Source organism: Neofelis nebulosa, chromosome 16, assembly GCF_028018385.1.
Source record: "Neofelis nebulosa isolate mNeoNeb1 chromosome 16, mNeoNeb1.pri, whole genome shotgun sequence".
Classification (NCBI taxonomy): Eukaryota; Metazoa; Chordata; class Mammalia; order Carnivora; family Felidae; genus Neofelis; species Neofelis nebulosa.
The window spans coordinates 1,691,714-1,715,583 of NC_080797.1; the positions used below are offsets into that span (position 1 = coordinate 1,691,714).

At 63.3% G+C, this 23,870-nt stretch overlaps 1 protein-coding gene across 3 annotated transcripts; it reads right to left on the bottom strand.

Moving 5' to 3' along the window:
• Positions 1–2,858: 2,858 nt before the first annotated feature.
• Positions 2,859–23,813, bottom strand: KIF1C (kinesin family member 1C). Of its 3 annotated transcripts, none has more exons than XM_058704103.1 (23): positions 23,681–23,813; positions 21,976–22,096; positions 21,594–21,726; positions 21,164–21,240; positions 20,603–20,782; positions 19,851–19,916; positions 19,290–19,468; positions 19,091–19,202; positions 18,887–18,964; positions 18,685–18,750; positions 18,526–18,598; positions 17,981–18,059; positions 17,685–17,830; positions 16,592–16,761; positions 16,314–16,393; positions 16,126–16,201; positions 11,900–11,979; positions 10,944–11,038; positions 7,508–7,591; positions 6,968–7,154; positions 6,790–6,862; positions 5,462–6,070; positions 2,859–4,099 (listed from the first exon to the last, which is right to left on the bottom strand). In XM_058704103.1, the coding sequence occupies exons 3-23, from the start codon at positions 21,697–21,699 to the stop codon at positions 3,422–3,424; spliced, it is 3,294 nt and encodes a 1,097-aa protein (XP_058560086.1). In that variant the 5' UTR covers positions 21,700–21,726; positions 21,976–22,096; positions 23,681–23,813; the 3' UTR covers positions 2,859–3,421. The 3 variants fall into 3 exon arrangements, with proteins under 3 accessions (XP_058560086.1, XP_058560085.1, XP_058560087.1); XM_058704102.1 differs by having other exon boundaries at positions 18,526–18,601; positions 23,681–23,812; XM_058704104.1 differs by lacking the exon at positions 21,976–22,096 and having other exon boundaries at positions 18,526–18,601; positions 23,681–23,811.
• Positions 23,814–23,870: the final 57 nt, after the last annotated feature.

A 23,870-nucleotide genomic window follows, 5' to 3' on the forward strand; every position in this document is an offset into this window, starting at 1 on the left:
CGCATCCGACCTGCGGAGCCCGAGCCTCAAACCACCAGCCCAGTCCACGCGAAAAGCGCCGCCTTCTGCGCCTGCGCGCCCCGCCCCTGGGGACCTCGTGGGCGCGCACGGCCGCGGGGCCGCGCACGACCGCGCTCCCGAGGCTCTGTGAACGCGCAAGCGAGCGCGGCCCCCGAGGGAACCTGCGCCTTGTCTCCCCCTGGCGGGAGGCAGCGGAACAACAAGGCTGGAGGGAGACGTTTTGAGGGGCGGGGGTGCCCGCCCTGCGGAGGGCTGAGCTGGAGAAGAGCTTTGACCTCAGGCCAGACCTGACCTCGCTGTGCTTCCCAAGGCTTCATTTCCAGTTCAGAACAAGGGAAAAGGGAAGGCACCAACCTTGGGCTCCTCATAGGTGCCAGGCCGTTTGCATGCATGCAGTATCTCATTAAATGTTCCCAACAGCGCCATTGGGTTGTTAGTCCCGGGTCCAGAGAAGAAACTGAGGCCCCATGCAGCTAATTAGTGAGGTGGCCGTAATGCAGGTCTGGGCGCTCTCCGGGCGGAGGGCAGCCCCCCCCCCCCCCCGTGGGGATCCAGACCTGCACTTACAGAAGGCAGAGCTGCTTCTTCCAGCTGGGAAAGCTCTGCAAACATGAGAACACTTTCCACGGTCATTTCTAAAGAAGCTTCGCTTGCTAAGCAGGAGAGCTCTCCAGGTTAGTCCATGTGCCTGGGGCATCGACTTGGAGCTATCGGAGCTCAGGGCCACACCTTCCCAGGTATCTGGAAACATGTTCCTTCTCCAGGGATTGGGGGGGGGGGGGGGGGGCGGGGAGGGGTAGCCGAGGTGGAAACGCTCACGGATAAAGCTGTCAGGGATACCGTAGGTTAATGGGCCGCTCCCACCACTGCGCAATTGTTTAAAGCTGAGAGGAGCAGTGTCTACAGCACCCATCTGGTGGCCAGACCTTTAGAGGAGACATTGTCTCCACATGATGCCACAGTCTGCACAGTCTGCTGGTCTTTGACCTCGGCGGGGGGGGGGGAGGGGGGGGGAATAGTGGCTCTCAGGTCTTCAGGGGCCAGAAACTGGAGGCAGACGCAGGAAATACTCGAGGATACCTAAGGCGAGAAGGGATGCTGGCTTCTAGAAGGAAAGCTGGGGGTGTGGGACACAGTATGGGGTCTGGGCTTCAGTCAAATCGCCTGGGTGGGAATCCTAACGTTTTCTCTTAGGAAGTGTATGACCTCGGGCAGCTCACTAATCGTATTCAAACCTGTCTCCCCACCTGAAAAAATGGGAGACAAAACAGATCAGATCGACGTTACAAGGCCATCTGGCATGGTTACGGAATGTTAGCACGTGTAGCAAGTAAGATTGGCGGGCACTTCTCGAAGTAAAGTATAAAGTTCATTTTAAAAGACGGATTTGGAAGGACGAGGTGCATACAGACAGTAGATAATACACATTTATATAAGGCAGCTTTAGGGAAAAATAACCCAACTGTATTCATTTTTTTTTAATTAATGTCTATTTACTTTGAGAAAGAGAAAGCGAGAATATGGGTGGGGTGAGGGCAGCGAGACAGAGAGAGAGAGAGAGAGAGAGAGAGAGAGAGAGAGGGAGGGAGGGAGGGAGGGAGAGAGCATCCCAAGCAGGCTCTGGCCATCAGCACAGAGCCTGATGTTGGGGCTCGATCTCAGCAGCTGTGGGATCATGACCTGAGCCGAAATCAAGAGTTGGACGCTTGCCCGACTGAGCCACCCAGGCGAACCGACCCAACTGCGTGTTCAAACAGTGAGCTGTCTCTCCCGTCTCAGCCCCCACATGACTTGTCCCAACTGCTCAGCTTGCTCTGACCTGCGGGGAACTTTGTATTCTATCATTTTCTTGCTCACATTTAATCTCCTTGCCCAGATTATAAACTGCTCAAGTAAACACTGTCGCCAAGCTATCCATTACGTTCTGGATCTTGGGTCACTGTCAACAGGTCCCTGAAGACCTGGCAGTCAAAGCTGCCAAAATGAAGGTAGCCAGCACCAGGGCGTGGACACCCAGAGTAAACACAATCGTACCCTTGCCCAGGGCCGTGGTTTTGGCTGCAGTTGGGGATCGTGTCTATGGTTTTGGCCGCTAGTGCCTGGAGACTGACATCAGGAAGCTGTGGGCAAACAGCTCACAGTTTCAAACGGGGGAGGTGTTTTCCTGAGAACAGGAAGATTCCGGAGTTTGGCAAGGTGCAGGCAGGGCAGGGATTCGATTTAACCTCGTTCCTCCAGGCCAGGACACGAAAGCGAGCAAGCGGCATCCTCCTGCTACAGTCTCAAGACACCAGGCTTCTTGGGATGCGGGACGCGCCCTGCCCCAAGGCAGGGATCACAGATGGGAAGAAAATAATCAGGTGGGTGCAGTGGGCTTGATCAACATTCCAAAGTCCAAGAGAACAGAACCCGGGGGGGATTCTCGCTCTGCGGAAGACCTTTCAAACGGCGAGGGGCTGGGTGGAGCTGAGCCCCGCCCTGCCCCCAAATCCTGCAAGTCCTGTTAGCAACGGACAGGTGGGTCCCCCTCTCCCTGCCCTCATCCCTCCCGCTCTCCTCTGTCGGTGACCACGCGCCCCGTCAGGGGGCAGAAAGGGAGGCGCCAGGTGAGCCAAAATGGAGGGAGGGAAATCAGGACTGGGTTCAGCACCCTGAAGGGAGAGTCATGGGGCGGAACGTTCAAGAATCCAAGACGACCGCTCTTGTATCTTGATCTGGGTGATGATTCCCAGGGTGCACACCTAGGTAAAACTCTGCCGAGCCGCACGCTTAGGATCTGTGCATTTTCCTTGGATCACCTACCCCTCTGTTTAAAGCCAGACCAGACCAGCACCGGCTCTGTTTGCTATCCTTTATTGAAGGGTCCCACACCCTCGTGGGACCCCAGCCAAACCAGAATCCAGACAGGGCCCCCAAATATAGCAGGAGGCCCGGAAGGGGAGGGGAATGACTTCCGGTCGGCCACACCTCACCTCCCTGGAAACAGAAGCCCACCACAGACAGACAGACAGACAGAGTCGGGGCAGGGAAGAGAACTCGCCTCACCCTGGGTCCTCCCCTCCCCTCCCCCCCCCCCCCCCCCCGCGTCCCCACTTGAAAAGAAAGTCAAACACTGGCTACGCGGCACCCCTACCCCCCACCCCACCCCTAGCAGCATTTGTGGGACCCCCCCCCTCTGCAAGGGGCGCCCCGAGGCAGCCCCCACCCTCTCTTCCTTCACTTTGGTTTGCTCCCGGCAACTCCGTGCGCGCTTCCTTCCTGCGGCCTCCGGCCCAGCCTCTGCCACGCCGTCCATCACCTACTCGGACCTTCTCGCCCACCTGTCGCCTCCCTGCCCAGGGCTCCCGGGAAAGCGGCGGCTCCGGCATCTGCTCTGCTCCGGCCCCGGCCGTCGGGGCGCTCACACGGCCGCCCCGCTCTCCTTGAGGTCGGGGGCCGAGCGCTGTCGCCTCATCCGCGGGGGAGTGGTGTACGGGGGGTAGCGGGGCCCCGGGGGCCGCTGCGCGGGGTACGGCTGGGGCTGCTGGGGGTAATAGTTGTGCTTCTTAGGCTGGAAGTGCTGGGGTTCGGGCTGCGCGGAGCCCCCTCCCCGGGAGCGGCCGCCTCCGTCCAGGGAGTTCCTGCGGGGCCGGTGGGACCTCCGGGGACTGGGGGGCCGGCGCGCGGGGGCGGCCGGAGGGGGCGCCACCTCCTCGGGAGCTTGGGGTGCGGGGGCGGCCTCCCCGGCCCCCGGCCAGGACTCCCGGTGCTGCGGGTTGCTCTTGAAAGGGAAGCGCAGCTTGCAGTCGTGAGGGGGCACGAAGCGGGCGGGGGGCCTGCGCAGCCCCCCGCCCCGGCCGCCCGCGCCCTGCAGTCCCTGCAGCCGCAACTGCTCCTGCTTGAGCCAGCGAAGGCGGCCGCGGCGGAAGGCGGGGTCCTCCTCCATGAGCCGCGACACCCGCTCCCAGCTGGACAGGGGCGGCGAGGGGGGCCGCGCCGGGGCCGCGCGCTCGCCGGGGGCCTCCTCCTCCACTGCCTCGGACGCCGGCGGCGCCGCCCAGCCGGCCTCCCCGGCCTCTTCGGTCTCATCCTCGTGGTCCTGGGAGGAAGAGAGGGGCAGAGGGTAGAAGGGCGGTGAGCACAGACTTCAGGGGGGCCCCAGAGGAGCGTGGAGACAAGGGGGCCGGGACAGTGGCTTAAGGGCACAGGCCTGTGTGGGGGTGGGGGACGAGTGACCTAAGACCCTTCCTGGCCTGCCACTTCTGTCCCTGCCTCCGCACGCAGGCCCCTCCTGTGCAAGAGCCCTTCAGTAAGGGCACCCACCGCGGGGGCGGCTGTAAGAGTCCAGCGAGTCCACCGCGGGGTGAATAGAGCCATGCCCCGCGCCCGGTGGGCACTCGGTAAGTCCTGCCGATACCTTCTGTGCCCTGGGAACACGAGGCCAGTGATACCTGCCATCATCTAAGGGACAGAGACAGCTGATCCATCCATGAGAAAAACCGTGGAATGGTACATAGATCATGCTTCAATAAGAAGTTAAATAGAAGAGCATGTTTAGGGGCGCCTGGATGGCTCAGCTGAACATCTGACTCTTGATTTCCACTCAGGTCACGATCCCAGGGTTGTGGGCTCGAGCCCAGGTTCCGCCGCTGAGCACGGAACCTGCTTAGGCTTCTCTCTTCTCGCCCTGTGCCCCTCCCCCGCTTGCTCGTGCTCTCTCCCTCCAGTTAACTTTTTAAAAGTAGAATATTTATATTGATATACGTCGGGTACGTTACATAAAAGCATATGTGATGTATTCAATGATGTGCTTTATCAAAACACGTATACCGGGATAAAGAGCAGAGCCAGGCAGGGGAGGGGGCCAGGGTGAAGGTGGCCACGGCAGGGACCCATCCACCGGGAGGCTATCGCCGAAGTAAACGCCTGAAGGAGGTGAGCGGAAGGCGCTCCAGGCGCAACGGCCTCCAGGCGGTAGGTGCACAGCAAGGTCGAGGAGCAGCTGCTGGGGCTGGACGTGAAGGGCGGGTGGGGGCGGTAAGCCGCCAACAACCCCCGGCCGGCCGCGGGCTGCCTGCCCGTCCTGCGCCCCCAGAGGGCCAGCAGGAAGAGCACAGCGTGTCTGCGGCCAGTAACCCGGGTGCCCGGCGCGAAGGCTGGCCCACGGAAGACACAGATTAACTCGTTGGGCAAAAGCCAGCAGAAAGGGGCCCGGTGATCCCACCGCCACTGGCGGGGCTGCGGTCAGGACCGAATGGGGGAGGGGGGTGCGGGGAGCCGCTGAAACATCCGGGGACTCGGTCACCAGCAAAGACGGAGGAGGGGGCGGGGCAGCAATCTGCACTTTCCGTTAGCGCCCTGGAATGCACCGGGAGGGGCAGGAACGGGGGCCCTCGAGTGGGGGGCTGGGGCTGCTGGGGGCAGGGGTGTCGGGAGGACCCGAGCGGCCTCCCCTTCGCACCTGCGCCAGGGGCATGACCCTCTCCATGCGCAGCATGCGGTCCCTCAGGGCCTGCAGCTCCCGGTCTTTGCTGCTGTTCTGCAACTTCACCTCCTGCAGGATCCCCGTCAGCTTGTCGATGTGGGCGCGGAGGTCCTCCACCTCCGCCCCGCGGGCCCCCTCCTCGCCGCCGCCGCCGCCGCCGCCTTCCTCCTCGCCCACCGTGTCCCAGACGTCGCGGGCCACGGCCCTCCAGGCGTCGCCGGGGCCCTCGGGCTTGCCGTACGTGCGGCACAGCTCCCGCATCTTCAGGGCGGCCAGGGCCTCGATCTCGGCGCGGCCGTGGCGGAAGTCGGCCAGGGCCACCTCGTAGCAGATCTCCTTCACCGCCTGCATCTTCAGATCGGCCATGGTGGCCCAGCGCGGGTCCTTGCCCTGCAGCCGCCGCCGCTGGGGTATCTGGTACACCCTCCGCGGGGCCCGGCGCTTGCCGCTGCTGGGCAGGCCGCAGCGCCTCACGATGGTCTGCACGGTGGTCGGGGGCAGCTGCTCTCGCAGGGACGAGATGAGCCGCCAGCTCTCCTCGCACGAGCGCTTGTCCGAGTCGTCCCCGCTGTCCGAGTCCGCGTACTGGGGCCACACACACAGAACGGGGAGGGGGCTCAGGACACCCCAGGGCCCGCCGGTCCCCGCGACCCCAGAGACGCCCCGTCTGGACCGCTGACCCTAGCGTCTCCCCGCAAACCCGCACGCCCGTGGAACAGTGACTGGCAGAGAGCCCCGCGAGCAGAGCTGCGGCGGTGCCGAGTGCGGGGTGGGGGGGTGGAGTGGGGTGGGGGGGGTGTCCGCACACGGGGCCGCGCTAAGGGCAGGCCCGCTTAAAGAACAGTCTCAGAGCACAAACAGTACTTGGATGCGGGAAAATCACAAAGGTCGAGTCCAGGAAGCCCTGCTCACGTGGGAGGGATGCTAATTCCCTGCACCCAGCTTGCTCCCCGAGTCACCTTTCGGTCCCATCTCCTCCTAAATGCCACGGCCACGCGCCGACCCCGTGCCCACTCCCCACTCTGGCTCACACAGCATGAACCAAAGGCAGAGTTGTGTGATTGCACCGCCAGTCCGCCTCCTGCCTCTGCACCCCAGTGCACCCCACTGGCCCCCATTGCACACTATACGCACACATGCTCCCTCCCTCCACCCCCGCGTGCCCCTCTGCATGCACCCTGCATGCCCCTCCACACACCTCACCACCTCCCTGCTCCCCCCCCCATGCCCCTCTGTGCGTGCGCCCCCCATGCCTGGCCGGCCCTCACCACCTCTCTGCCCCCCATGCCCTGGCCGGCCCTCACCAGTCGCTGCTGCTCGAGCAGAAGGTCAGCCTCCTCCTTCTCTTTCCGGTACTGATTCTCCAGGTCCTGCAGCCTGGGGTTGGGGGGCAGGGGGGGAAGAGCATGAGGCTCTGAAGCCACCACAGTGGGGTCCCCGACAATGGGAGGGGGGCGGTCCAGACAGCACTCCTCCCCGCACCTCTTCTCCATCTCCAGCTTGATGTCGATGCCCTGCTGCTCCAACAGCTCCTTCTGGGCGAAGTTCCAGTCGACGGGCTCGGAGGGCGGCCCGGGGGGCGGGGGCACCCCTCGCTCCCGCTCCAGCCGCGCCTGCTCCGGGTGATTGAAGCGGAACACGTGGTTCTTGCCCATCACAATCCTATTCCCTGGAGACGGGAGCAGAGAAGGGTGGGCTCGCTCCCCACGGCGGCGAACCCATCCCCGCGCCCACGGGGAGCCGGGCCTTGCCCACAAGCCCAGGAGCCCTGCCACCGGGTCTCCGGCCACCCAAGCCCGAGGGCAGTCTGAGCCCCTGCCGACTGGTCCCTGCCAGCCAGAGGGAGCCCGGGAGCATGCGCACTCTTCCCGTTTCCCCAGGGCCATGGGAGAAACCAAGAGCAGAGTCCCTCTTCTTCACTTCCCAGTCCCTTCCTCTTTCCGGGTGCTGCCCCGGCAACCTCTGCCCAGGACCCTCTGGCCCAGCCTGCCCGGAGCGCTCGCAGCACACGGTCTCCTCTACCTGACTTCAGCACCAGGGGCTCGGTCACCAGCCTCCCGTTGACGTAGGTCTCGGCTCCTTCGCAAGGCTCCAGGGTGACCACCACTGAGCAGAGGGAGAGAGGGAGGGGGGGCATTAGGCCCTTGGGGGAGGGGGTGATGCTCACAGACTCCCATCTTGCAGTCCCCCCAAAAGACATGCACGCGCCCCCAGGCCCGCCCTCCAGTACCTGTCAGGGGTGCCACGGCCCCTCTGGTGGCAGGCAGCACAGGAAAGGAAGAGCAGAAGGAGGGTTAGAGCCCCAGCTACAATTCCAGAAGCCTCTGTAGAAGCTCCCTAGTGCCCCCCCTCCAACCTCCCCAGCAGCGGCTCAGCAAGACAGTAATTCTCAGAGTGCTTTGTCCCTCGCGTCCGGGCAGGCTGTCACTTCTGCCTTCCCGATGCCCACTCCTTCCTTTCCAACGAACGCTATCCCGCGCCAAGCCCGGACCCCTCCCGCAGGCCCCCAGCCCGCTGCCGTCTGATGCGCTTCGCAAACTGCCGCCTGACTACTCTTCTCGGGCCACAGCCCGCAGAGCACGGTGTCCACGTGACAAGACAGAGCCGACTGGGCTCCAACATGTGTCAGGGTGCTCCTCGGTCCTCTGTACAAGCCACGGAGCCTGCTGCTCGCTGGGACACCGAGCATGAGGCAGCTTCCTGCCCTCGAGGACTGGCGCCTCGCTGGCACCGAGGGACCCTGGTGTCCCAAAGGCTCTGCAACGCCTTCACTGAGGGATGCTGAGCAGATCGCCTGACTTCTGCGGCTTCTATAAACTGGGATGATCAAGTCCTCCCTTACGGAACGGTTGAGGGACAGAAAAACAAAGTGCTACATGGAGCTGAGTTCTTACACTAACAGTGACAAGGGAAGCAGAGCGAACAGTGACATAAGGCAGAGGGGGCTCCCGACGCCGCGGGAGAAGAAAGCAGGCAGGGAACTCAGCTCCGGGGCAGCGGAGGTAGCGACAGCGGGAAAGAGAAGGATGTGGCAGAGAGGGTGGGGTGGCTGTAATGGGGACCAGTCTCTCCCTACCCTTTCCCACCATGCCCCAACTTCATTCATTCGTTCGTTCGTTCGTTCCGTGAGTGCTTTGCACCTCCGCTATATGCCCGGCACTATTTTATTTTATTTTATTTTTTTTATAAATTTTTTTTTTCAACGTTTTATTTATTTTTGGGACAGAGAGAGACAGAGCATGAACGGGGGAGGGGCAGAGAGAGAGAGGGAGACACAGAATCGGAAACAGGCTCCAGGCTCCGAGCCATCAGCCCAGAGCCCGACGCGGGGCTCGAACTCACGGACCGCGAGATCGTGACCTGGCTGAAGTCGGACGCTCGACCGACTGCGCCACCCAGGCGCCCCTGCCCGGCACTATTTTAGGTCTTAGAAATACACTGGAGATAAAAACCCAAATCCCTAGGCGCCTGGTGGTTCAATCAGCTGAGCGTCCAACCGCTGATCTCGGCTCAGGTCATGATCTCGCGGTCCGTGAGACCAAACTCCGCTCAGCCTGCTTGGGATGATTCTCTCTCTCCCTCTCTCTGACCCTCATGAGCACGCGCGGTCTCTCTCAAAATAAGTGAATGAACGTTAGAAAGAACCACCACGTCCCCGCTCTCCCAGAGCTCACTTCCAGCTGGTAAGTCGGACAAGTCAACGAGCAGATAATCCAAAGCTGGAGAGATGGGCAGTGGGGAGGGCAGTGGGGCCGGGCGAGCAGACGGCTTTGCTCCAGCCTTCTCCCGGACGCACGGCCGCCCGTACCCGGGCGGAGCTCAGAGCACAGCCCTGGAGCCCGCCAAGCAGTGTTCCAACCCAGTTCCGCCAGCTTCTAGCTGCGCGGTCTTGGGCAAGTCCCCTGACCCCCGAGAGCCTCAGGTCCCTCACTCGTGAGCTGCGTGAGACAACGCAACAGCGCAAGCTGGATGGTCAGCGATGAACACTCTTCCACGTCCACGGCTCTGGCTGGGCTGCCCACCGCCCCTCCGCCTGTCTGCTCAAGTCCCAAGTCCGCCATAAGAACAGAGACCGGATCGGACTGAACCTTCACAGACCCCACCCTTTGGGGCACAGGACCATCGGCTGCTTTCACTGCTGTGTAACCCACCGTCCCCTGCCTGCCCGTCACCTTCCCAAACGTGCTCTGAGCTCCCAAGGCTGGGCTCGTTCCGCGGGCCTTGTACGGTTTGGTCGTGACCTAGCACGTGGCTTGAGGCAACCACAGAACAGGAACTCGGCCGTAAGTCACCGGGCTGAACTGATTCGACAGCTTGCGGCCCGCCAACGCCGGAAGCACCTGCTGCCACTGAGGACTTGAATGAGACCAGAACCGCTGCATTAACCTGCAGACCCTGAACCAGAGTGCGGCCCGCCAGGCAGGTGTCCAACCTGAGCTGTAAGCCACAGGGCGGCGTCTTTTCTTATTTAAAAAGCGTGCGAGCCCCAACTCCCTGCCCCTCCTTCAGAGCCTGAGGCACAGCGCACCGCTCCAGGCTCCAGGCTCCGCGAGTGCTTGGGTGGACGGCACCCTGCCTCCTACCCTACCCGAGTCCCAGGGCTCGACTTCACTCGGGCCCACGTAAACCCAAACTATTCCTTTTAAAAAAATGACTGGACGAGAGACGGGGTGGTCCTGCCTAGGTGGCGCAGTCGGTTGAGCGTCCGACTTCGGCTCAGGTCATGATTTTGCGGTTCGTGGGTTCGAGCCCCGCGTCGGGCTCTGTGCCGACAGCTCAGAGCCTGGAGCCTGCTTCGAATTCTGTCTCTCTCTCTCTCTCTCTCTCTCTCTCTCTCTCTGCCCCTCCCCTGCTCATGCCCTGTCTCAAAAAATAATATAAAACATTGAAAAAAAACAAAGACCGGACCAGAACAAAACGGCGACCTCAAAACACACCCAGAAACGCACAAGTACCGTTCTGTCAGCTTTTGTGAGTCCTCAAAGCTTTCACTGCTACGGCTGAACTAGGGCTAAAAGTCTGGAAGTTTTGCAACCAGAGGGGCACGTGGGCCAGCGAACTCCCAGAAACCTCTACCGTCACAGCTGGACAGAAGCAGCACATGAACTCAGAGACCCCACCGAGACTGACACAGCTTTCCGTAAGAAACAACCAGAGTGCTCTCTGAGGCTACAAGACCAGGGAGGAGGGCAAGATGTCATCTTCAGCAGAACCTCACTGCCCCCACCCCCGGCACGCTTCAGCGTCGTGTGTCTGCCGTGGGGACCCCGCCGCTCCCGCCTGCCGCAGCAGACCTCGGTCCCAGGGCGGGTGCACACGGCCGGGCCCCGGACGCTCTCCCAGAGCTTAACCTGAGCTTGAAGCCGCTCCGAGGACGGACACGTCCCCTCTTACACGGCCACAGTCCCAGCGTGGGGACCCGACCCAGGCCACTGAGCTCTCGCCCCTCAGCCGTTACCTTCTCCGTCTGGCTGCGGGATGCTCCGGAACACACAGTGCTGCTCCCGGATGAACTGCCCGGTCAGCTTGATGTCCACGTCCACCTGGCCCACCCTGGGGAGGCAACGGCCAACGTCTTGTGAGCGCGTGCCAGACGTCCGCCACATCCCCTCCGAACACAAGCTCGCCCATCTCAGTGAGCCAAGCGGTCATTCCCGGTTCACGGAGGAGGAGGCCGAGGCTCAGAAAGATAAAGCCACCTGCCCAAGGTCACACAGCCTGCCCGGGGGGACGCTGGGATCGAGACGGGACCTGCCTGATTCCAAAGCCCGGGTCCTACCCACGGGTCACGTGGCAAAGGGGAAGGGAGCCGGAAGTGTGGCGGGCACCCTCAGCACGGGCCTCCCACCTGTCCCCGGGGCTGGTCGCCCGAGGGCTCACTTCCTACCCACGATCATCAGCCGTAATGCTTATGTTGGGGGAGGGGACATCCTCACCCCTCTGACTGACTGCAGGAGGTGACCTCCGAGGCCCCGAGCCCCAGGGCTTGGTCAGAGCCACCCGCGAACCCCCTGCCGCGTGGGCACTCTCGGCAACACGAAGCCATGCTTCCCATCTCCCCTTGCGAGGCAGGGTGCACCAGGGGAGGCCAAGGTAACAAACACCACCAGGAGCTGAGAAGGTGGCAATCGGAGCTTTCCGCCCCCCCTTGTGCCCCAGTAAATCGGGATCTATCCCCACAAACGAGGCCCGTCCCCGTCCCGAAGTGGTGGGTGCAGGGCACGGCCGCTGGGCAACCAGGCTCACACCTTCTCGGGAAGCCTGGAGGGCGACCTGGGCCGTGCAGGTAGCTGTCCTGAGACCTGGGGTGTCTCCAGGAAGGTCACCAGGGAAGGGAGTCATCAGCGTGGCCATCTGTCTGCAGCCACACCCCAAAAGGAGAGGCGGCCCCGGAGACTGCGGGGCGAACGCTACCTGGTGATGCCGTCCTTGATGTGGTACAGCAGACATTCGGACATTAGAGGGTCTTCGTTCAGGTTCACCAGGTGGGGGGTCTGAGGGAGAAGGGGAGCGGTCAGGGGAGCGGGAGGGAGCTTCGGCAACGTCCCCCCAGGTTCCAGCACCGCAGGCCGCTCCCCCACTCGGGGAGCTCCCCCAGCCGCCCGACCCCCGGGTACAGGTCACCGCAGGACACCGCGAGCCACCTCTCCACACACACAAGGGGCCCAGGTGCCCACCCGTGTACCCCTCCCACCTCCCACGGCCCACCCAACCGTCCCCCCCGGCAGAAACCTGGGGAATCACCTGCCCCGCCTCTGCCTTCCCTGCACGCCCCGTCCCCGCCTCATTTCTTCCTTCAAAACATATCCTGCCCCTTCTGGAGAGCACAAGCGGGCACGGGGTGAGGGGTCGGGCTCCCCATGTGCCTTCCAGCTTGCGTGTCTTAGGAACACGGGCGACTCTTACAACCAAAGAACGGAAAGCGTCAGCTCGATTCAAAAGCAGGTGAAACCAACACAGCCGATTCTCAGACAGACTCCTGCTTCGCTGGGGCCGGGGTCCCTGCGGCAGGTGCCAGCCGGGGCCTCCCTCCCCGAAGTCCATCCCTCCGGCCCGGCTGGCTGCTTCTTACACTGCTCTGCACGAAAAACCCAGCCCGGTCCCTTCCCCAGAAACACTTTTTCTGGGTGGCGTTTCTTTGCCGACAACCCCGCCCTCCCCAGGCTGTAACTGGGCAGCCAGGAGAGTCGGCCTGGGTCCCCTCACACCCCCTCACGGCCCTGCCCCACACCCCCAGGGACAGCTCTCATCTGCTGCCCTCCTTTGGCCCTCCCTGCCCCAGGCCTGCCTTCTGCACAGGTCTCCAGCTTCCTGCCTTCACCACACAACTCAGGCCACTCTGGTGGGCAGCCCACGGCCACCTGACTTTATGCTGGTCCCCTAGCTCTCCTCATCAGTGCCCCAGCCTATTTATCCAAACACCCTTCCAGAAGCAGGTCCCCTGCACCTCTGGCCACCCTCCTGGGCTGCTCCCAGGTCTCCTTGCCTGGAACAGCCTTGCTGCCCACCGCACCCCTACCTGTCAAAGTCATTCACTTCCTGCCCCTCAAGATCGGTCTCAAATGCCACTTCCTCCACGAAGCTTCCTTAAGCCTTCTGCCCCAACACAAGATGCTCTGCCCGAGTTCTACAAGGATCTACTGCGAGCTTTCTATGTGCAAGACCCTGGCAGAGTGCTGGGGACTCAGGGACAAGTCCCCACCAGCTGCTGCTATCATTAGTAGGGCCATCAGAGTCACTGGCAAGAAAACACCACAAGTGGGAAACAGATGTCCTACAGTGGTCTCTGACCTTTCCACGCCCTCCCTCAGGTCACTCATTCATTGGCCCCTCTGTCCCCAGGGAGCTGAGTGCCACCACCTCAGGGGGGGGCTCGCAAGAAGGACCAAGGAAGAACTACAAGGATAGCATGGCAGCTCGTCCCTGAGCATGAGGAGGACGTGGACAGTGGAAGGAAGAGAGTTCCAGGTGAAAGGAGGGGTCAGGACGAAAGCCCTGAGTCAAGAAAGTGCAGGGCGGGGGGAACCGGCCATGGTTCTCTGGGAGCCCCCTGAACAGAGCGCCCCTGCGATGTCCACGGTGGGTACGTGTGTCCACGTGTGTGCCCCAACCTGGGCACCCAACCATCACAGCTGCAACCCTCCTCTGGTCCCCAGGGACGCTCTCGCCCTCCCTCGATGCAGCCTCAGCCCTGCTCCAGGAATGGCAAACGCCAATGGGCTCTGGAAGCAGAAAGCGATCCATCCCTCGGGAGAGCGGACACGATTTAGGGCAGTGCTTTTCAATCTTTGTTCAGCCCTGGAACCCTTTGTTCAAACGAAACCGTACCTGAAAGCCTAACACGTCCAGCAGATAAGCAGGAGACGCTGGGGCCGAGGCTGTGGAGGAGGGCCCAGAGTCTGGTCCTGCCCACCCCCTCGGCCCCCGTGACGGAAGCTCCCAGCCAGGTTTGAAAATCACTGATGGCAGAGGTCCCTGGGCCTGACGATGGGAGCCCAGAAAAAGGGGGCCTTCCCTCAGGCTCTAAGCCCTCTCGGAGACAAACCAGCTTCTCCCGCAGGACCCGATCCGCACGGGGGCACTCCCAGGTTGGAGCCGCCCCCACCAAACCTGTTTTCCCCAGATCCAGCCACCCCTCCTTCTGAAATACGCACGCCCGTTCACGTGAGGACTCTCCACGCAAAGCAAGTACAACAGAAATGTATCCTGAGACACCTTTGTCTCCAGCGAGACCAGCAAAGACCAAAAGCTGAAAAGGGTGAGGGGACTTGGCTCTCCTGCACTGCCCTGGGGAGTACAAAGTGACCCGGCTATAATCTTCGGAAGGCACTCCGGAGAAATACGTGGAAATCCTACACAGCTACCGTCTGACTCTAAATCTGCACTCCAAGAACTTGTTCTGGAAACGATAAACCTTTCCCATAAGGCCACACACCGAAACACCGCTTGTGGTGTCAAAGAACAGGAAACAGCTTCAACGCCCATCAGCAGGAAGCCGGTTAAATAAATGATTCTGCGTCCACGCGAACATTTTGGCACCACGAAAACGAACAGACAGAGCGCGCACACGCTATGACACGAGAAGCATCAGGCGTGGAACCGCGGCTGTTCCGGAGACAGGCTGTGTGTGTGCACAGCGCATAACTGTGCCACACGCCTGTACGTGCACGGACCACCTCTGGATGACACGGGAGGAACGGAGGACAGGGCGGGCCTTGCGTGCGTGGTCCCCTTACGAGGACTGAAAACAAGACCCCGTCCGCTGGTCCCTGGACCTTAGTAGAAGGCATCTCCACGCAGCCGGAAGCCCTCTAAGAAAGAAACGTGCACCCCTCTATCTCTCTAACGCTGCACCCGCAGTGGAAGCGTCCCAGACCCCCAGCACCCCCGTGTGGCTGTAGGCCACACACAGAGCCACCGGTGGTCCTGTGTCCCAGAGAGAGGCTACAGAGGGACCCCTGAGTGCCCAGCCCCGGACAGGCCCCAGCACCCCCGCCACGGCTCTCTCGCTCCCCGGCTGTGCCCCAGGCCGGGCAAACCCCTCCCCTCTTGTTGCGCCTCTGCCTCCTTCCAGACTCCGTCTCCCGGACGGCCGTGACCTCATCGATCGGGAGGAGCTTCCTTCCAATAACCCAGAACGGCTTCCAGGCAGCTCTGAGCACGGCACACCTGACCAGGGCCTGAGCCTCCAAACTTCAGACCGCGGCCCAGACACACGAGGCTGACTCCCCGGAAGGACCGAAGTTCCCGTTCGCTCGAACGGGCCTCCACGACGCCCTTCACCGTGCACTCCGGCACAGGCGTCCTGGCGGCCTCCAGCCTGCACCCGCCCTGACTGGCGGGCCCTGGGCCATGCTGGCCGGAGACGACTGAAGGCCTCTCCTCCCTCCCTCCTCTCGAGCACCCGCCACACGGCAGGCGTGCAACAGACACCAGCTGTGCCGCTCGGCCTGATGCTAGCCTGGCCCCTCGGCCACCCCCAACCTGCGCGTCCGCCTGCCAGACCGCCTTCCCCGGGACACCGCCTCCACGCGTCTCCCGCTACACCGATGCGTCCTTAAGCCTCCTGCCACGTTCGCAACCCCAGTCCTACGGTTCGCTGCCTGTTCCTGGCTCTTCCCCACAGGCTCGTCTTCCAGCGACCCTCTCGCGGTGCGTCTCTCAGTGCCTCTCTAAGCAGTAACACACGCACGGGGCACAAAATTCGGCCGTGCAGAAGAATATGTAGCGAGTACATCGCGACCCCAACCAGCCTCCAACCTCCCACCTCCTCCCCTGTTCCCGGGGTAACTACTGAGACCAATTTGCGAATCCAGAAACAAGCTCTGCGTGAACTCATGTACCAGTGCCGGTTTACGTTTGTTAACACGCAGGTTCCAAACAGCCCTTGAAAACACCCCGGAGGGGCAGGGACCCTAGTATCCTCTAGCGACCCTGGAACCCCGGCCACAGGCACCTAACAAGGCACCTCACCCCAGGCTGTCACACGGAGGCCTGACAACACACAGGAGGTGGCAGGCGTGGGGACAGAGACGACGCAGGGACACGCTCAGGGATCCGAGTTGGGGCTCGCCTCGTACCCCCCAAACCCCATGAGCTTCCACGGCCAGCAGAGCCTCCTCTGCAGACCCCTCGCTCACCTTCTTGGGAGAGAAGACGCCCACAGTTCCGCCGTCCTCCCGGACGGCCACCCCCATCTCGGCCAGCAATGCTTCTCTGGAGGCAAAGAGACACGTGACCGTGACCGTGCACCCCTTCCCTGCAGGGCCTGACCTTCCCTCCCACCCCCAGCCTCCCAGGGCCCCAGCTGCCAGCCCGCCACTCGCACCTCTCCATCCTCAGAGCTTCTGTCTTGCGTAGCTTCTCCTCCCAGGTCTCGTTCAGCTCAGCTATGATCTTCTCTGTCTCCTGGGGGCACGGGACAGGCATGGGTTGGGGAGGTCTGGGACGAGGACCCACCACGGGGCCACACTACTCCTGGGACTCCCTCTTCCTCCTCAACTCTGGCTTTGGAGAACCAGACCCCCAGTGGCTGCTGCCCCTATCCCCCCACACCCCCCACCCCCCCACCCCCACCCCCACCAACCTGGCCAGCTCGTTTCCCACCTGCAGCCTCTCCATGGCCTCCTCGGGCCCAATCTGGGGCTCAGCACTGGGGGAGAATGACGGTTCCAGTTCCCCATTGTGTGCCGGGGGGTGTGAGGCTGACACTGGGGCAGGGGGGCACGACACAGCCGGCAGAGCACCCCCGGAACTCCCCTCGTCCACCTTTAGACCTGGGAAAGAGACAGAGATCAAAGGAAGCTAAGAAAAGACAGATCAGAGACTCAGAGAAGGCCTCGCAGAGGACCAGCCCGTAAGGATCGCAAAGGTCCTCTGGTCAACCTTTGCCAAGCAGGGAGCTCGCCTACAGCAGCTGTGACAAATGGGTACTCAGTCCCTACTTGTGGCCCTCCAGGGGCACTACTGAACAAGGCAGCCAATTCCTCCCACCGTTGGGTGAGCTGCACCGTCAGAAGGTCAGCGTGGCTGTGACCCGCCTCACGTCACATGCGCCCTGGTGTCTAGGTCTGCCTTCCGGGAGAAGAGAGCCTGTGCAGCTCTCGCTTCTGCAACGCGACCATTCAGATGTGGGAAAGAAACACCATGTCTACCGGACTCTCGTCTTCCCAAGAACGGACACCCCGCTCTCCTCACTGTGCCCCCAGCCCCCGGCCATCTGCAGCAAGAGAGCCCCCGGGACTGGACGTGGAGCACAGATCACACAGCCTCCAACGAGGACACATCGGGTAATAGTATGGCTGAGCGTTACGCCGTACAACCTGGGCCGCGGCTCACGGCCAGCCAAGCCCCACGTTCTGTAAGGTTGATCAGGGCCGGTGCCCCCATGGCCCATCCTAACCGCTCTACTGCTTGAACCACGGACGCAGGCCTGGCCCTTTGCTCCTGCTCCCTCGCTTTAGCGGTCCCAGTGGCCTCTCCAGGGCCCCGCACATCCTGACGCCCCTGGGGAATCAGTCCCTCCCTGAAACGCCTGAAGGCACGCGACGACCCCTTCACATCTATATCCGTGCCACTGCGCGCGCAGAGAGCTTCGTGGCCGGTGGCCCCCCCCTCTGGCCTCGGGCCTGGGCGAAGGCCACCAAGAGATGTAGCGGGCCAAGGGGCGACCGTGAGCCGCCCTCCTCTGGAGCCCTACCTCCCAGGGCGGAGGCGGACAGCCCCTGAGCCAGGAGCAGCTCCCGCAGCCGGGCCACCTCCTCCTGCAGCTCACGGATCAGCCGGGCGTTGGGGTCCTCGTTGATGACGGCGTTGCAGCGGATCTGCTTGGTGCGGTCAGCGTACCTGCAGGGAGGGGAGCGGGGAGGGCTGGGTGCAGCCCAGACGGGGGCGCCCCCCAGCCTGCTTCCCTCCCTCTCCCTGACCGTTAAATCCTGGTCAGCCTGTCTGGCGGGCAGGGTCCTAACCACCGGCCTGAGCTCCCTCGAGCCCCACCTGAGGGTGCTGAGGGTCTCCTCGTAATTGATGTCTGCAGGGCTCAGGGCTGCGATCATGGCCGTGCGGGAGTTCCCACCTGCAAAGGGACAGGGCAGAGCCGTCGTCGGCCTAGGCCCTAAGAGAAGTCAGACCGGGTCTCGGGGTCAGGGTGGCCTCAGTGCCCTCAGGGGTCTGGCGGGGTCACTGTCCCAGGCAGGGTGAAGCTACGAGTTGTACACTAGCTGCGGTGGCGGTCAGAGGCGGGGAGACACCAGCCATCTCAGCGACCGTCAGAGACGGGTGGGAGGAGGATCGAGCCAGCGGCCAGCCCGCAGGCAGGGAGGGGTCTTGGGGAGCCCCGCGGTGAGGCCCCCCCCGGCTTGTGGGTCCTCAGCATCAGGAAACCTACCGAGGATGCTCCCGGGCAGGGGGGACGGTCAGGGGACAACGGGGTGGGGTGGGGGGGGGATGTGAGATTCTAGGGGTGGCAAGGGGAGTCGTCAGACGTGTCAAAGGGGTCGATGGGAGGGGCAGAGTCAGCGGAGAGAGAGAGGCGGCCTCACCCAAGTTCTCCTTGAGCAGCCAGGTGAGCACAGAGTCCCTGTAAGGGATAAAATCCGACTTCCGCTTCTTGGACTGCTGGAGGACGGAGGGGGAGGGGTCAGGATGGGCACCCCTGTCCCGTGTCCCAGACCCGCTTCTCTCCCAGCCCCAGCTCTTACCAGATCCGCCAGGGCCGAGATCACCTTCCCCAGCGTGGTCAGGGACTTATTGATGTTGGCCCCTTCCTGGAAAGGGACGAGGAGCGTGGGAATGAGGCCCTCGTCCCCGACACCCTCCACAGCCCCCCGCCCCTCCCCTGCCAGAGACCACCACCCGCAGCCCCCAGCACTGACCCTAACCTTCCCTCCGAAGCCCCCTCACCTTCAGGCGCATGCCCCGGGCCCCCGAGGAGTCGGCCCGCTCGCTGCCGGCAAGGTCCACCAAACTGATCTTACTGACCTGGGGTCAGAGGAGAGGGCCGGAGGTAAGGGGGCCAGGGGGCCGAGGGGGCTAGGGGTGGGCAGATCTGGGTGCCGCCCGGCGAGGGAACGGGGAGGGGGGCAGCGAGGGAGGCAGGAAGCCCACCTTCTCGGAGTCTAGCCCGGTGAGCTGGTCGTGGCAGCGCTGCGTGAAGACGATGGTGAAGACAGCGTGCGAGCGGCTGCTGGTCTCATTCATGTTGGTGGCGGCCACGGTCCTGGGTGGGGAAGGGAGCGGTCACTGCATCGGCCTCTCGCCTGCCCGACGCTGGCTCCCCCTCCCCGCACTCGTCAGCCCGCCTCACCGAGCCTTATTTCCACAGTCCATGAGGTCGGCGATGTCCGCATAGGAGGTCACGGCCAACTTAGACAGGTCCTGCACGTAGGGGCCCAGGATGGGGTGCTCCCGGACCCGCAGAGCGCCCCGACTCTTGGGGTTCAGGAGGTCTCGTACCCGCTCACAGTAGATCTCCATGTAGCTCACCTGAGCGACAGAAACACACAGGAGGTGAGAAAGGTAGCGAAAATACCGATGACAAGACTCACCCTTCGCTCCCCTGGACGTGACACGGGCGACTGCGGCTGGAGGACCCCGAGCGTTCGTGACGCCCAGGCTCGGCGCTAAGCGCTCCGCACACGCGGGCTCACCGATCCAGCAGCCCTCGGAGGGGCCGGCTGGTCTTCATCGCTGCAGGAGCGAACACACTCAGGGGCCGGGACACGAAATCACTTGCCCGAAGCCACTGCTAACGGCGGGGAGAGCCGAGAGTGGACCCCAGGCGGCCTGACTCCGGAGACGGCCCTTGATCTTATCCCAGCCCAGGGCCGCCCTGCCCTCCCCGTGCCCCGCCGAGACCCAGGCTTACCTCCACAGAATAGGACAGCTGAGCACTCTGGTTGTCATTGACACGAGAGAAGAGGTCCTCGCAGAGCTGGAGGCGGACACGGAGAAGCTGCTGTTCACGGCGCACCCCCCAGGCCCTGTCCCGAGCGGCTCTAACCCTCACCATGGCCCTGAGGGAGGGGGTGTTCCCGTTTCACAGACAGGAAAACCACCTCAGAGAGCTGCATGCTTGCCCGGGGTCACAAAGTAGCATTCAGGGAGCCAGGAAGCCGTCGCAGGTGTCCTAACACCACACCCCCGAACAAGGCCCCCGTGCTGCACAGTCAGGAAGGATTACGGTCCGTTTCTAGTTACCCACGACCGGCCGTCTCTGCGGTCAACCCTTTGCCTGCAGTCCACACGTCTGCAGGGCGACTGCGCTTGTAGATGACGGCGAGACAAGATGAATTTGCAGCACGTGGTGGAACCGGGGTTCAAACGCAGGCTTCTCTGACCCCAAAGCCCGGCTCTGGTCACTAAGCTTTCTTGCTTCTGGGGGGGCAAAGACCCCTCCCCAAAGGGCCCCAAAGTCCGCGTAGCAGCCAACCGCTATCCCTGTCACGTTCCCTAACAGCCTCAGACAGCCAGGTCTCTGTTCCCTAATCCTCAGGCCCCTGTCCTTCCTCCCCGCCCGGGGCAGCTGGAGACGCTCCCGGCCTGGCTGCCCTCCCGCCCCGTGCGCACCTGGGGCACGATGCCCTACGTCCCCTCTGCCCCGCCGGGTCCCGTGCACACCTGGGGCACGATGCCCTGCTGGCCCGGCTCCTGCCGCCCCATCATGGTGTAGGACTTGCCGGCCCCGGTCTGCCCATAGGCAAAGATGCACACGTTGTAGCCCTCGAAGGCGTGAAGCAGCATCTCCTCGCCGATGTCCCGATACACCTGTTGCTGAGACGCAAACTGGGGGTCCTCAGCCTAGATGGAGCGGGGGCGGGAAAGACAGGAGCTCTAAATGATTTTGTCTGTAGCGTCCGGGTCCCAAGAGTCTTGCTCCTATCTGATGACGGCCCACAGGCCCTATGTGCCCCCGGCAAACCCCATCCGTGGGCCTAATCACCTGTGACAGGATCCCATGCAGGCTCCTACCTGACCCAGTTATCCCGAGAGACTCTCCCTCCCCCATCCGGGTCCCGGTCACAGCCTACGGGTCCTACCCGTCCCCACCCGGGATCCTGGTTCTCCCAACCCGGTCCCGACCCATGTCGTGGAGGCCCTATTTCCCAGCAGCGCCCCCTCCCCAGGACCTAAATCCCCTTCCCTCTTTGCTTAGCTCTTCCCCCACCCTGACAGCCTCACCGAAGTGTGTGACCAGTAGGAGTAGTCAAAAGTGAAGCTTTTGGGGGCATCCTTGCCCTGTTTGGGATTGATGATGGCTGAGGCGGCAGAAGGAAAGAGCGGAAGGCCAAGGTCAGGGACTCCCAACTTCTGCCCACTCCCCACCTCTGCCCTGCTTCATCTCTCCCCTTTAATACTCCCCACCCCCTCCAGCCACCAAGGCTAATTTTGGCCGCCCAGGACCCGCCCCCCACCGGCAGGCTCCCGATTGGGCAATGGAGGGCTCCAGGCCAACATTCCCCCTCCCAGGGACTGGGAGCATGGAAAGGCCAGCCTGCCCCCGCCCTTTCGCCTAGCACCTGCTCCCCTGGTTCGGCCCAGGAGGACAGGCCAGCGTGGTGGGCCCGCCTGCCCTGCCTGTGCCCAGCCAGGCCCCGGGGGACGCACTCACAGGTGGTGTTGCCCTGCATGCTGACCACACACTTGGCATCCTGGCTGGTCTCACGGGCGTTGAAGGGCCGAACCCTCACTGCCACTTTCACCGAGGCGCCAGCCATGGCTCCAGATACTCTCACCCTCCTCAGCTGGAAGACAGAGAAGGAAAAGGTGGTCAGAGCCGCTGGGGGGGACCCAGACATCTGTGACCCGTCTTCTCCTAGGAACCAGTCTCTCCACCCACTTCCCCAGCTCCCCAGCAACCCCGAGGACCTAGTTCCTAGTCTCTGGCCCTCCTCCCCAATGTCACTCTCCTCAGGGACTCCCGAAGGTGTTCCTGCCTCTCTCCCCGGCCATATCCCAGCTCGCAGGGACCTGGGCCATCATCCAAGAGTTACCTGGTGTCCCGGCCCCAGACCAGGGGGGCTGTATCAGCTCTGGCTCCCACCGGCCCTCGTAGGGGAAGCCCCATCCTATACTTGGGGCCTGGCCACACCAGCTGGGGCTGTGGGGGAAACCCTGGTTGTGGGGGAAGAGTGGTTAGGAGCTATGTCTGTCGCTCCAGTGGTGTGTCAGGGGCTCCACGGCCGGAGGTCAGGGGCAGGGGGTCACGTTAGGAAAGGTAAGGACGATGTCCCGCCGCAGTGGCTGAATGCAATGTGAATCCAAGGGCAGGGACCGTGATATTTTTATTCCTCGTCAGTCACAAGTGTACTGAACGTCCAGACAGAGGAGAGAGAGAGAGAGAGAGAGAGAGAGAGAGAGAGAGAGAGAGGGGAGAGAGAGGCTGGACAGAGGGTGGTTCAGAGAGAGGGACACATAGGCAGAGACACTGGAGGCGGCAGGAAGAGGGGCAGAGAAATGGCACAGAGTCACAGACACCAAGAAAAGGAGAGATAAGAGAGAGGAGACCAGATCCAGGTCATGCTACGAAAGAAATAATGGAAGGGGCCACAGAAGAAACACAGAAATGTGAGACAGGGAGGGGAGGTCTGGGGCAAAAGCACAAAGTGGGAGACCAGAAGAGACAAGAAGGAAAACCCCAAATATAAAAGCTGCCCTAAAATTCCCCCACAGGGTCAGCCAAGAAGTAGAAACCAGCTCCCACCTAGAGCCCACAAGCTCCACATAGGCAGGAATTGCCACTGGGCAAAGTCCAAGGGCTGGAGGTAGAGCCCAGGACTGGGATCCACAGGCCCGGCCAGGGGGCCCCAAACCCCTCGCCCAGCCCCCCAGCACTTCCTCCTCAGGATCCAGGACAATGGGCAGGGGAGGGTGGGGTCATCCTGTATCCATCACACCAACCCCCCGGGGCTCTTCTGTTGGGGGACCCCGGTGAAATACCTGCGTGTTTATTGGGGGAGGAAGAAGGGCTGGGGTCTCCCCCAAGAGGAAACAGGTATGTCCGGGCCCCAGGCTGGGGCTAGCGCTATGGCGTCCACCGCCCTGGGGAAGGTGCCAGGCTGGAGCCCAGGAATGTGGGTGACCTAGTGCTCACACCCTGGGAGGAGAGGCTGAGCAGCCCACGCCCACGGACAGGAGGGTGGAGGGTTGTGAAGCCGGGCCGGGATGCTGGGGCCCCGAACCCCTGTCCTGCTGGGCCTCACCTCCCGCAGCCCTTCCTGGGCAGGGCATGGGAAAGGGGGAGAGGGCCGGTCTGCCCCAGGACAGGAAGGGAGTAGCTCAAATCACAGAGGCTGTCTCAGGAAGCGCAACCCTGACCCCCTAGACCCTGAGCCGGGCAGGGAAGGGGCGACGACAGGGAACCGCCACGGCCGCGCCGTCGCGGCGGATGGGGCAAGGCTGCGGGTGGGCGCGGGCTCGGGGCCCCGCCGGGGCACCTGCGCCTCGCCCCGCCCGGCCATCCCCTCGCAGGGCCCCGTCCCGGCCTGTCGGCGCGGCCACGCGGACCCGGCGCTCCCGGCCCGCCGCCCGACGGCCGCCCCGGGCCTGGCACCTCTCTGCGCCTCCGCGGGACAAACAGCACATGACCGCGGCTCTCGCGGCCGGCCGGGGACCCCGGCTCCCCGCCCCCAGGCCGGCACATTCCACGGCGGGCGTCCCCTCCCTCCCTGCCCGTCCCCCCCTCCCCCCGGCTCTCACCTCGTCGCCGCGGGGCTCCCGGAGCGGCTCGGCGGGGAGCACGGGGGCGACCTTCCCGGGACGCGGGAGGCGGCGGCGGGCAGGTCCGGAGCGGGCTCCGGGCGGCCCCCGCCCCTCGCCGGGGGCCCGGGCGGCGGGCGGCGGACTCGCGCCCCGGGGGCGGCGGCAGCAGGAGCGGCAGCGGCGGCGC

What these genes read in the sequence shown, in the direction of transcription:
- KIF1C (XM_058704102.1), bottom strand. Translation starts at nt 21,699, where the DNA reads ATGGCTGGCGCCTCGGTGAAAGTGGCAGTGAGGGTTCGGCCCTTCAAC. An exon ending in GAAGCTCTGAGGATGGAGAG is followed by an intron (nt 16,202 to 16,313) that starts GTGCGAGTGGCG and finishes CTTTGCCTCCAG; the next exon opens with AGAAGCATTGCTGGCCGAGA. An exon ending in AAGCTGGAGATGGAGAAGAG is followed by an intron (nt 6,863 to 6,967) that starts GTGCGGGGAGGA and finishes CCCCAACCCCAG; the next exon opens with GCTGCAGGACCTGGAGAATC.